At 39.8% G+C, this 11,760-nt stretch overlaps 4 protein-coding genes across 4 annotated transcripts in view; all 4 read right to left on the reverse strand.

The window, feature by feature from the left end:
* Window positions 1–82: 82 nt before the first annotated feature.
* Window positions 83–3,803, reverse strand: CBG09114 (the record flags this gene model as incomplete). The annotated part of the gene is made up of 5 exons (XM_045243594.1): window positions 83–85; window positions 1,083–1,731; window positions 2,554–2,936; window positions 2,985–3,209; window positions 3,714–3,803. The coding sequence occupies 5 exons, from the start codon at window positions 3,801–3,803 to the stop codon at window positions 83–85; spliced, it is 1,350 nt and encodes a 449-aa protein (XP_045093879.1).
* Window positions 3,804–4,035: 232 nt separating this feature from the next.
* On the reverse strand, window positions 4,036–5,134 carry CBG09113 (the record flags this gene model as incomplete). The annotated part of the gene is made up of 3 exons (XM_045243595.1): window positions 4,036–4,146; window positions 4,280–4,377; window positions 4,774–5,134. The coding sequence occupies 3 exons, from the start codon at window positions 5,132–5,134 to the stop codon at window positions 4,036–4,038; spliced, it is 570 nt and encodes a 189-aa protein (XP_045093880.1).
* A 275-nt stretch (window positions 5,135–5,409) lies between these two features.
* CBG09112 lies at window positions 5,410–11,018 on the reverse strand (the record flags this gene model as incomplete). Its single annotated transcript, XM_045243596.1, has 8 exons — window positions 5,410–6,136; window positions 6,180–6,773; window positions 6,821–8,021; window positions 8,099–8,459; window positions 8,561–8,664; window positions 8,718–9,678; window positions 9,722–10,867; window positions 10,914–11,018. 8 exons carry the CDS (start codon window positions 11,016–11,018, stop codon window positions 5,410–5,412), a joined length of 5,199 nt encoding a protein of 1,732 aa, XP_045093881.1.
* A 440-nt stretch (window positions 11,019–11,458) lies between these two features.
* Window positions 11,459–11,760, reverse strand: part of CBG09111 — a gene marked incomplete at both ends in the record, with an annotated part of 1,478 nt that continues 1,176 nt past the window's right edge. The window contains one exon of the mRNA XM_045243597.1: window positions 11,459–11,640. Coding sequence (XP_045093882.1) covers window positions 11,459–11,640 — 182 coding nt within the window. The remainder of the gene's footprint in view (window positions 11,641–11,760) is intronic.

Below are 11,760 nucleotides of genomic sequence, written 5' to 3' on the forward strand. Positions count from 1 at the left end.
ACATTTTCGAAACGGGAAAAGTGCCGGCAGGAAATTGTACATTTTGTATTGCACAAGTGAGTTTTTGAATTTTGAAATTTGGTTACTGTAAAGGTCCCGAAACGAGCGGTAAAGACCTAAAAATGTGGATTCATATTGGAACAAAGAAAAAATTTCGCTTCTCGTTAATTGCCCGGCAGACCTGTTATTCCACAAGTTTTGAAAATTTAAAAAAACACATAGGGGGGGACCCTTATGTGATTTTTTTAAATCAAAATATTTTTTCGAGTATTTTTTGATTTTTTTAGATCAAACAGACAAACAATCCAAAAAGCACAAAAAAAAATATAAAAAATTGTATTGAGAGCTCAAAATTCGGTTCAAAATGACAAAATTTTTGCTACCGGGCCTTGAAATTTTCCTCAGGCCCGGGCTTTGGCGGGCCGGCCCGGAATATTACAAGTATGCAAAAAACTGAAAAAATCTGACAAAAAAAACTCGAAAAATAGATTTTTTCTTCGATTTTTTTTGCTAAAATTTAGACCTTTTAAAGTTTTTCATCTAAGTTTGGTGATTCTTTTTTGATTTTTCCGGTTGTTTTTGTCTGAAATTCGATGGCAACGGTGTTTGATTACTGTAGATTACCGAATTTCCTTCTGTAATTTTTTTTTTGTTGAAAACACAATCACGTCGAAATGTAGAAAAAACTGATTTATGAAAAATAGAAGGTTTTCTACGGTATCCTACAGTAATCTTCACGATTCGTGAATCACGAAAACCGTTCCTTCAAATTTCAGACGAAAAAAATACCGGAAAATTCGAGAAAGAATCTTTGAAAATAGCTAGAAAACCTGAAAAGGTCTAAAAATTTTGCAAAATTCTGTTAAAAAATGAAAAAAAAAACTTTCGAAAAAATCGCTAATTTTTCAGAGTCTTCAGAATTTTTCAGAAATGAATAAGAAGAGAATTTTCGATTTTGCCATTTTCAAAAATTCTTTCTTTATTTTTATGGGAATCTAAATGAATTTCTGCACGAAATAAAGCTTCAAGAATGTCTTTTTTCACTTTTCTGCGCAATTTTCAGTCAATTCCAGACTGCTCACCATAGAATTAATCTTCTCATAATCCGCTTTCGCCTTCTGCAAATCATCCATTCTCGCATCAATCGTAGGCCCCGACACATAAACGACTTCTCTTCGTTTCTCAGGAAGATCCTTCAACACGTCAGCCTTCAATCTGCGAATCATGAATCTTCTGAACATAATCGCCGCCAACTCTTCAGAATTCGTACAACCCTTCGCTTCGAAACAGAATCTTCCCTGTTTTCCATCACAATATCGAATCGCAAATTCATGAAAATTCGTAAATAGTTTATGATCAATCAATCGAATTTGAGTAAATAATTCCGATGGACGGGACAGAGCGGGAGTTCCAGAGAGGAGGATGGCGTGGAGTGCGATCTTCGCAAGATCAGTCGCCACCTTCGTTCGTCTCGCCTTTCCATCTTTCAACATATGAGACTCATCGAAAATGATAGTACTGTATTTCTCTCGTTTAAGTAGGTCAGCCTTCAAAACCATTTGCTCATAGCTCATGATAGCTACCGTATTCGATGTTCGAACATCGGGAAGGGGATCTGACGACTTGTCGACAATGAAGATTCGATGGATTATTGGGAAGAAAGTGTTGATTTGTTTCTTCCAGGCGCCTTTCACAGATGCTGGACAGACGATGAGCAGCGGCCAGTCGGCTCTTAAAATTTTCGGAATTTCGGGGTTTTTTCAATAAAAGTCCTGAAATTGAAAATCTGAGTCCCCCTCGTGCGATTTTTCTAGTTTTTCGAAAAATGTAAAACCAAAAAACATCAAAAATTTCGAGAAATTTTTAATTTTTTTCCTCGATTTTTTGGAAAATTTTTAGACCTTTTCAGGTTTTCCAGCTATTTTTGATAGTTCTGTTTTTGTCTGAAATTTCACAGGATGGTATTCGCAAAGATTACTGTAGATTACTGTAGAAACCTAATTTCCTTCTGTTGATTTTTTCGCAAACACAATCACGTCAAAATGCAGACAAAAACAGAAAAAAAACTACAAAATGCAAGGATTTTTACAGTAATCTTACAGTAATCTTCACGAAAAACGTTCTATCAAATTTCAGGCAAAAACCGGAAAAATTGAGAAAGAATCTTTAAAAATAGCTATTAAACCTAAAAAGGTATAAAAATTTTGCAAAAAAATCGCTAAATTTTCGGAATTTTCAGTTTTTGCGGGAATTCAAAAAAATTCGGGAACGTTCCAGAAGTTTCCAGAAATGGACGAGAGGCGATTTTTCGAGATTTTCCCAATTTTTTTGAATGTTTTCTTTGTTTCTATATGAATCTACATACTTTTCTACAATGTGTGTATTAGTACAGTAAAACCTGTATTAGAAGAGTCCCTTTAATAAAAGGGTCCCTCTAATAGGAGCGCCCTTTGTAGATGCCTTGGAAAAATATAAGGGCCAGCCCATCTAATACAGGTTTTACGATATATCTTTACCGCTTGTTTCAGGGTTTGTTTTCCAATGACTCCTTACTTATAATATCGCGCAATCGTCAATGCCTGAACCGATTTTCCTAGACCCATTTCATCGGCCAATAGAATTCTTCCATTCCTTTCCAAAGCGAAAGTAACACCTTCTTTTTGATAAGGGAACAACCGTTTAATCAATTCTGGATCCATGATTTTCGTCAAATCACTCGGTGTGGGTTTCGGTTTGAAACTCGTCATCATTCCTAGAATATTCATCGGAATCGGCTCGATTTCCACTTTCACCGATTGCGCATTCTTCAGAAGATTGCTCATCGTTGAGTGCTCACTGAGAGATACTGTCCATAGTTTTTTGTTCGGGTCGTAGTTCCGGCTGGGGACTTGTTTGATAAGATCAACGATTGCAGAGTGGAATGGGTAGAATTCTATCTGGAATTGGAATTTTTAATAAATCTTTTTGTCCAGATGTCCGCTCACTTTGACTCTATCCTCCACATCTAGCTTCAGTTTCACGACAATCGTTGGTTTGATGTTGGAAGTGGGCGGAGCCGGATTTAGAGGCTGAGTGATAAAATTGTTCATCGTTGTCTGCTTTATACTGCTGTTTGATGTGGATTTCATTGGTTGACGGTTTTGAGGAGGTGATCGGAATACAGGGCGAGTTGGAGGTGGGAAATTGGTAGATGAAGAGCTGGCGGTGAGCTGCAAAATAGTTGTTTTCAGAAAACTGGTGCAAAGAATTGCAAAAGGGACCACAACAACAACTACAGTAACCAGGTTTTTATGAATTTCTCGAATTTCGAATTTTCGTAATTTCGAATTTTTGTATTTTCAGAATTTTTCGAATTTTATGAATTTCAGAATTTTATGAATTTCGGATTTTCAGAATTTTTGGATTTTCAGAATTTCGGATTCTCACAATTTCAGGGTTTCAGGATTTTAGAATTTTACGACTTTCAGAATTTTCGGAATTTTATGAATTTCTGGAATTTAATGAATTTCAGAATTTCGACTTTTCAGAATATCATAAGCTTCAGAATTTTCGAAATTTTGAAATTTCAGAGTTTTATGAATTTCCGAATTTTTGAGACTTTATGAGTTTCGGAATTTCGACTTTTCAGAATTTTACGAATTTCCGAATTTTTGGAATTTCGGATTTTCAGAATATCAAAATTTTACGAATTTCTGAATATCCCAACACCGTACCAATTCCATCTCCTTAATTTTCGCCGCTCTCCTCAACGCCTCCTCTCGTTTCAGCGCAATCGCTTTGCGTTGCTCATCGGTGAGTGCCATCTAGAAACTAAGCAAAAACGGTTAGAAGGGGGTCAAACCAAAGAAGTAAGTAGTATCACAACACAGAAAAACACACAACTCGGATAGGAAAAAACTCGTAGAAGAAGTGCAAAAAAACATTTTATGGCAATAGATACATATATGGCAGGCAAGGAATTTAAAATTTCACAAGAAATGAGTATCGTTGTAAAAGAAAAAGAAAGCACAGAGATAGAAGTTAAAGCTCAAAAAATTAAAGCTCAATCACTGCAAGTGGAAGGTACTTTTTGATGACGTCCCGATCAGATTCTCTCATTCGAAGACATCGTTGACTGGTTAGTTGGGAACGGGCTTCAGCGGCTTTCTGAAATCATAATTCTGAAGGTTTTAGGACTGCTTTGAAGCAAGTTGGCTTACTGTATTCGAGTAAATTTTCAATTGATGTAAAAATCCAAAATAGGGTTTGAAGAGAATCTTCTGTGATGAATATAGTCAACAGCGTCTCGCCAGTTGATTCCAAACGATGTTATTAGGTAAAATGCAACGAGCGTCGCACTTCTGGAGACTCCAAGGAAGCAATGGACGAGGACGGCTTCTGAAGCAAATACATTTTTAAATATTTTTACGTTTTCTAATAAAAAGCGGGTTAAACCTAATATTTTTGTTCGTTTAGATTATTCGGCGAAATAGTTTTGAAATTTGAATTTGGCGCCGAAATATCGGCGTACCGTAGTCAGGCCGACATCCTCGACGACAATTCGCGGTGAGACCCACCGCGCTTTCAACTTGAGCGGCGCATATTTTAAAATCGAAAATTGACAATTTCGAAAAGAAAAAAGACGAATTGAAGCCTTTTCAGCAAAAATTGATACTTTCAGAGCCAGCAAATTTACATTTCAGACTAAAATTGATGTTCTTAGTGGAAATATTGGAGTTTTCAGACTTTTTTGAATCAATTTTTTTCATTTTATCTGAAAATCTAGCTCCTCACCTCCTCTTATCCTTGTTTCATGGATCAGTCGAATTGCTTCATCTAGAATCGAATCGAATCTCGCATCAGCCGTATCAGACATTGAATAAAATCGATAATTCCTCACAAATGGATAACTCTTTTCATAATTCAAAACTTCTCGATCCGACACATTGATCACTGTTCGTATATTTTTCTCTTTCAATAATTCCGAATTCTGTGAGACCGTTCGTCCCGAGAGATAAAGATTCGGGAGAATCTCTGAAATTTTGCCACTCGACAAATTCTGAAGTTTCGCCGATTTGGACGCATCCATTGGGATGTTTCCGACGGCTTTTCGTAGTTTGTCATAGCAGCTTCGGAGACTTTCGGTATCCCCCATCTGGAGGAGAGCGATAATTACCAGTTATTAATTGGAACGAAAAAAATGGAGCTGTATGTAGGTAGTAGAGGATTCTGAATAGACATGATTAAAGTCTAAGGACCAATATGTTTTAGATTTTTATTTTTGATGATGCGAATAATAAAAGTAACAGAACAATGATGGGGTGAACAATGGGTATGTATAAAAAAAGACAACTTTTCAACTAACGAAAGAAAAATAACAACGAACAAAACAACAATGAATAAAAAACAAGATAAAGAATAGCAAAACCCTTAATCTTCCTCTTCCATGACATCATCAGCAACAGACTGCAAGAAGCTTTCCGCCTTCGACTTTACGAGTTGAATCGATGCGGCGTCTCCATGCTTACTCTCCATTTCCAACCACTTCTTGTACAACGGCCGCATCTTGTGGACCGACAGCTCTCGGTTACAGGCTCTCTCCAGGATTTTCCGAGCATGTTCAATGCCAAGATGCTTGAGTGCAGCGTCAGCGTAGACTAGCCAGAGATCCGTCTTTTTGGGATGAGCAGTGACGAGTCCTTCGAGAAGGGTTCTTCCGCGTTCTGCATCTCCGAGCTTGAATTCGAGTTGGGCGAATTTAGAAATCAGTTGGATATCTGAAAGAATCCATGTTTCAAAACGTTGTAAACCGGAAACACCACACTCACGCTGTTGGGCCTTTGGCGCACTTTTCAATGCCCTCGGGAGTAAATCTCTCGCCCCCTTCTGCTCTTTTTGGTTCATCAAGTGCTCGGCGAGCAAAGTCCAAACTTCGAGTTTGTTGGCACGGAACTTGCTGACCATCTGCTCCAAAATGTGCTTGGCTTCGGCGTGCTTATTGAACTTTTGATAGATCTTCGCCAGAGTTCGGTAGATTGTGTAGGAATTGGCATTTTTGCAGGCGCGTTTGAAGACCTCGTCGACGGTGGTGGAGTCTCCGTAGGCGACTTCCATGTTCAGATAGGCAGTCCACATCTTCAGAAGCTCTTCGGATTCACTGAAAAAACAATTTAGAAGTGGTTCAAAATCTAGAAACTCACGTTGGATTAATCGCAGATAGCGCCTCCTCTGCAGTCTTTCTCGCTGCCTTCAAATCAGATTTTTCCACAAAAAGACTCATGTACTCAATCCAGTTGATAGCAGAGTTCGGGTCACTTCGAACCAATCTTGAGTGCTCTTCCTCTGACTTTTCAATCAGCTCAACCTTCTTCTCCTCGTCGTCTTCTGAATCCTCTTCATCGTCAACGTCTTCTTCCTCATCATCAACGTCTTCTTCGGCATCAGAAGCATCTTCCTCGTCACTGACTTCTTCAGTCTCCTCGTCCTCATCATCTTCATCACTATCGTCTTCGGCATTACTTGTCAACTTTCCAACTGCCGCCAAATCTTCATTTCTGAAGCCCTTGTTCGACCAATCGAATCCTGGATCTTCTGTTTCTACAGTCTCCGACGTCTTCTCCTCTTCTAGCAGAGCAACCTTAGATGGAGTTCCTTCGCTCTTCGATGCATGTCTCTTTCTTTCTGGCTTCTTGGTCCACTTTCTGATCAGAATATCGTCTAGCTTCAGCACAATCTCGTTTTTGGCAACCTTTGCGGCGGTGACACGAACCACACTGCTTGTTCCGATTTCCAAACTGAAACACTTATTATAGAAGGCACACAATTCTGAAAAGAAACTCACATATCCTGATTCTCCTCATTCACTGGAATACGTCCAACGATACCAGGGCCCAGTTCGATGAATAGGGATCCTTTGGAAGCGTTACCAACGATTCCGTCGAGTTGAGTTCCTTCCTTGATCGCTGTGGCGTCGGTGAGCAACTGTCTCTTTGGATCAGAAGATTTCGAGTTGAAGCGGCTCTTCATAGCAACATAGTATCGTAACGGACTGCCTTCGACTTTCAAACCAACGACATCGACTAACTGTCCCATTGCCAGTTGTTTCTCAGCGATTTCCTCCACACTCTCGTATTTATCAGTGGTAGCAGTTGGAGTTAAAACAGCTTGTTGTCCAGAAGACAGTTTCAGACGAATATACGTTTTGCTAACATAAATGACACGTCCAGTAGCAGCGGTGCCAATCTTGAATTCAGTTTCTACATCGGAAATGTTGAGATTCAGGTCCAAAGACATTCTTTTTCTTTCAACAGCGATGACTTTTGCTTGACGCATCTCGCCTTTGGAAAGTGACAAATCAACGATTCCTCCATCGGCAGAAGTTGCTTTCAAGTCTTCAGAAACATTTTCCCTTGAGATAGATCCACTCCACAATGGGTTCACTTCTACTTTCAGATTTTGCTTATCTGTAAGTGTGGCTGATGCGAAGCATTTGATAATATCTCCGACTTTGTAGTTCGATGGGAAGGAAAGGACTGATGCACGAACTTTTCCGGCTTGAATTTTCGATGGGATCATGGTGAGTTGAGCGATTTTAGAACCTTGCGATCCTTTTTCAAATCCAATAATTCTCACTACCACTTGCTTATTCTTATTTCTCTCCAAGAACTCTTCCAAAGGATTCTTGGCGTTGAGAAGATTTGGCGGGAATTCAGAAACATGAAGGTGTCCAATGTTATCTCCAGGTAGACGAATATCAACGAACAGCGAATTCTTCTTTCGGTTTTCTTCAAACTTTGTTTGTCCCAAAACGATTCCTGTGTAGATTCCAAAGTTCTTGATACTCTTCTTTCCTTGCTCTCCACCATCCTCTCTTTTATTTTCTGCTGGTTTGGCACTTCCAATGAATTCCTTCTTGATAAGATTGGTTCTAGCAACATCATCAACATCACCGCCTCCTCTGGTTGCAATATAAACTCCTTCTGACACCAACTTCGGCTCCTTCGCATCCACGACCATGTGAAGTTTCACTTTTTCATCAGAGACTGGAAGATGATTTGGATGGAGACGAGTTGGCAAATAACGAGTCCTTGTGGAGAAACTGCGCAGAGATAATCCCGACGGATGGCAACAATTTTAGCGTCATCAGTGGCTAGAGCAGCGAGAACGACTTCGTTTGTAGAGTGATTGATATCCACAACAATCAATGTCTTGGTGGCGTTCTTTTTCTTTTTGGGTGTCTCCTTTTCAGAAGAAGAATCATCACCAGCTTTCTTCGGTACCACTCCAGCAATCTTCTTTCCGTTATGCTCGAATTCAACAAGTGTCAAATCATCGAGCTCTTTGGTGACTCTTGCGTTCACTTTGGAGCCCGGAGCTGGGTAAGTCGAGTGCTCAGCGAGCCATTTCACTTCTTCGACAATTGATTCCAAGAGTGGAAGGGCGTATTGCTCAAGCATATGTTCGCCATTGTCCATTTCAGTCTGGAATAGAGCATTTTCATCATTAAAGTTACTGTGATTGGCTCAAATTAGGGGCCCTTCTATTACAGGTTCTACCTTTCTCATTTTTCAATAAAACTCACACATGGATCAATCAAGAAGCTCTTTTTGGCGACATCAACGCTCTCAATCTTTCCGATCACCACTTGACCAACTTCGAGGAGTTCCGATGAGCTCTTGGCGTTCTCTTAAAAATTTTTTAATAAAACGTTTTTGTTAACTTTGTTGGCATCAACTCACTTCTCTCAAAAACCTTCCCAATAAGACCCGCTCCTCCAACAACTTCCACAAATACTCCGAGATTAGTGATGATTTGTCCTACGACTCCAACCACAACTTGTCCTTCTTTCAAATCTTCAATCTTTTTCGGTAGCTTCATTCCTTTCACAAATCGAGCTACAGATCTCTTCACACACGCTCTATTGACAGCTGCGATTTTTCCCATTGGAACGATTCGGGAGACCTCTTCTTTGTTTTCAGCGAGCAATCGTTTCGTTAGACCGATTGGAGCATCGAGGAGATCAGAAAGTAGATGATCATCAACAGAAGCGAATACTTCTTTCTTGTTCTCTCCGGTGAACGTAACATTCGCCTTTTCTCCTTTCTTCGCTGTCAGAGATCCCTTGTAAACCTTTCCGATATTAACTCCTCCGTCAGCTGGTTTCGCTCTTTGGGCCAACTTCTTTTGAGAATTCTGAGATGCAGCATTTGGATTCGCATCACGGAGGACAAAAACGACTCGATTGTTATCCTCGACTTTCTCAACGTTAGCAACCACAAAATCGTTAACTTTTGGAGTTGCTGGTAAGTGAATGGCGGCTTCTTTCCGGAGAACTCCACAAATGTTATTGAATGTGGCGAGAAGGACCACTCCAGAATCAAATACTTTTTTGACGATGCATGGAAGTGTATTTCCAATCTCCAACTCTTCTACACTATTCGCTGATGGCCCTTTTAATGCGATGATTTGTTCGCGGCATGTGACAATCAAATTTTTCCTCTGATCGCAAATTTGCCATACTCGACACTTGGTTTCTGTACCAACTTGGAATTTGGCTTTGAGCTTTTGTAGATTTAGAGACTTATCAGATAGCAAACTCATTGGAGCGAAGGCTTGGACAAAGTTGCACACCGAAAAGTAGACTCCATTTTTGGCCACATGATGAACTCGAGCATCAAGGACGTCACCGCATTTTGCATCCTGGAAAAGATGTGATCAGATCAAATAGTTCAAACAAGCTTACCTGGTATTTTGTGATCTTCTGATTCAGAATATCTTTTCTCGTAGAAACTGTGATTGCTCTATCAGCATAACGGAATCCTGTAACTCTGCAGAACTTCTCCGTTCCGACTTCGTATTCTGTTGCGACCGAATCTGGCTTTTCCAAAAGACCTCGCGACGAGACAGCAGTGACAAGAGACTTCTTTCCATCTGTTGGCGGCAAAGTGAAGTATACAATACTCTTCGTGGGAATCACATCGACTACAGTGCATTGTACTTTGTCTCCAATTTGGATTCCTTCAAAAGATGTTCGCTTTTCAACACGGCTCACTGCAACAATATCCGGATGAGCGTTGAGTACAAGGACCTTGGAATTCTGTTGGCAGAACATGACAACAGCACGAATTGCTTTTCCAAGCTTCTCTGGATTCTCTCGAAGACGTGGTGGCAAGTTACGGCGTGGGAGAATTCCCTTCAATCCGTTTCCAATGTTAACGATAACTCCTGCAGTTACAGCGTCTCCTGTTGGCTCACACTCCAGAATGGTTCCAGGCATCAAATGATTCAATTGAAGTTTCTCACAACTAGACATATTTAAATTGTCTTGTTCAACAAACGAAGTAACTTTGACAACTCGAGAAGTTGTGGAAAGAACTCTAACAACGAGTGGCTGTCCTTCTCTCAATCCTGCAGCTGGGAACTGTGATTTCTCAATGAATCCTGTCATTTGATCGAGTCCAACATCCAAAATCGCTCCTTTTTCTTCTAAACTGGTCACTGCGGTATGAATTACAAGACCGGCAACAAGCATATTTGGAGAGAGGTGTTTATTAAGTCTCGCTGGATTACAACTTGCTTTCGATCTTCCTTTATCATTTCCAGACTTTTTGCTAATCACTCTGAATGGAACCATTTGACCGATCTGGAACGCATCCTTGATCTCGATTTTATTCTCGTTGAACAGGTCCGTAAAATTTGCGGAGACTTCTGCTGCGTGAATTTTGACGGTGTGAGTTCCAGCGGTGTGCAATAAGACTCCATCATCAAAAAGCTCAGCTACAACTCCAAGACCAGTTAGACCATCAATGAAATCGTCAACTTTAGGAATCCAAGATGACTCTTCTTTTGCCTTCTTAGCGTCGTTTTGCTCTGGGACTGCTGACTTTCTCTAAAAATTGCAAAAATAGAAACGGAACAATATGTATCACACCTACCTTCAAACCTTTAGTTGGGAACCCTTCTTTAGTTGGTTTTGGTCTGTCAGAACCTCCACCACGAGGGAAATATTTTTCATTTGTTACCTCTTCAAGTTTAACCATCTGAAAAAACTTTGTTGGGGACTTTAAACAATACGATCAACGAGTAAAATGCGCAAAAACAATTAGGTGAATTTTCAACTGATAAAAAGTTCATTAGTTGCTTCTAATAGGGTCTTTAATTTAAATTTTAGTCGAAAAAAATGGTGAAAAAAATTCGACAATAAAATGTGTGCAAACACCGCGACGCGCTATTGCGGCATTTTCCACAGTAATCTGCCTTTTTCACAGAATTTTTCACAGAAGTTCAAGGTCTCACAGAAGTCAGAAGGAAGTGGCAGAATTGAGTCATAATCAGATCTTGTAAGAGATTTATTAAAAGCAAAACGGAATACAGAATTTATGATTAATGGAAAAGTATATTTAAAAATATTAAAGGTTCGGACACACAAAATATATTTTTTCTCCAAGTCTTTGGGAGCAATTTCATTTATTCGAATGGTTTAACAATCCTCATCGTCAGCATCGAAGCTGTTCTTGCTCTTTTTCTTCATCTCCTGAGCCTCCTTCATTTGAGAGAATGGTCCACTGGCAGATCCGAGAGATGTCTTGCTTTCCTTCGATTTGAGAGTCTTCGATTTGTCGTTTTTGAACGATTTGTTGGTGGAGTCCGTGGTGATGTCGACTGGAAAAAAAGAATATAAGCTATTGTCGGATTCTTTTTTCCAGACCACAAAAACGTAATGACCTAGTATTTTTTCCAAGCCTCAAGGTAATCTGAGCGCTCGTGATGGGATGAACTCTG

The sequence above is a fragment of the Caenorhabditis briggsae genome (assembly GCF_000004555.2).
Source record: "Caenorhabditis briggsae complete genome, chrIII, whole genome shotgun sequence".
Taxonomy (NCBI): domain Eukaryota; kingdom Metazoa; phylum Nematoda; class Chromadorea; order Rhabditida; family Rhabditidae; genus Caenorhabditis; species Caenorhabditis briggsae.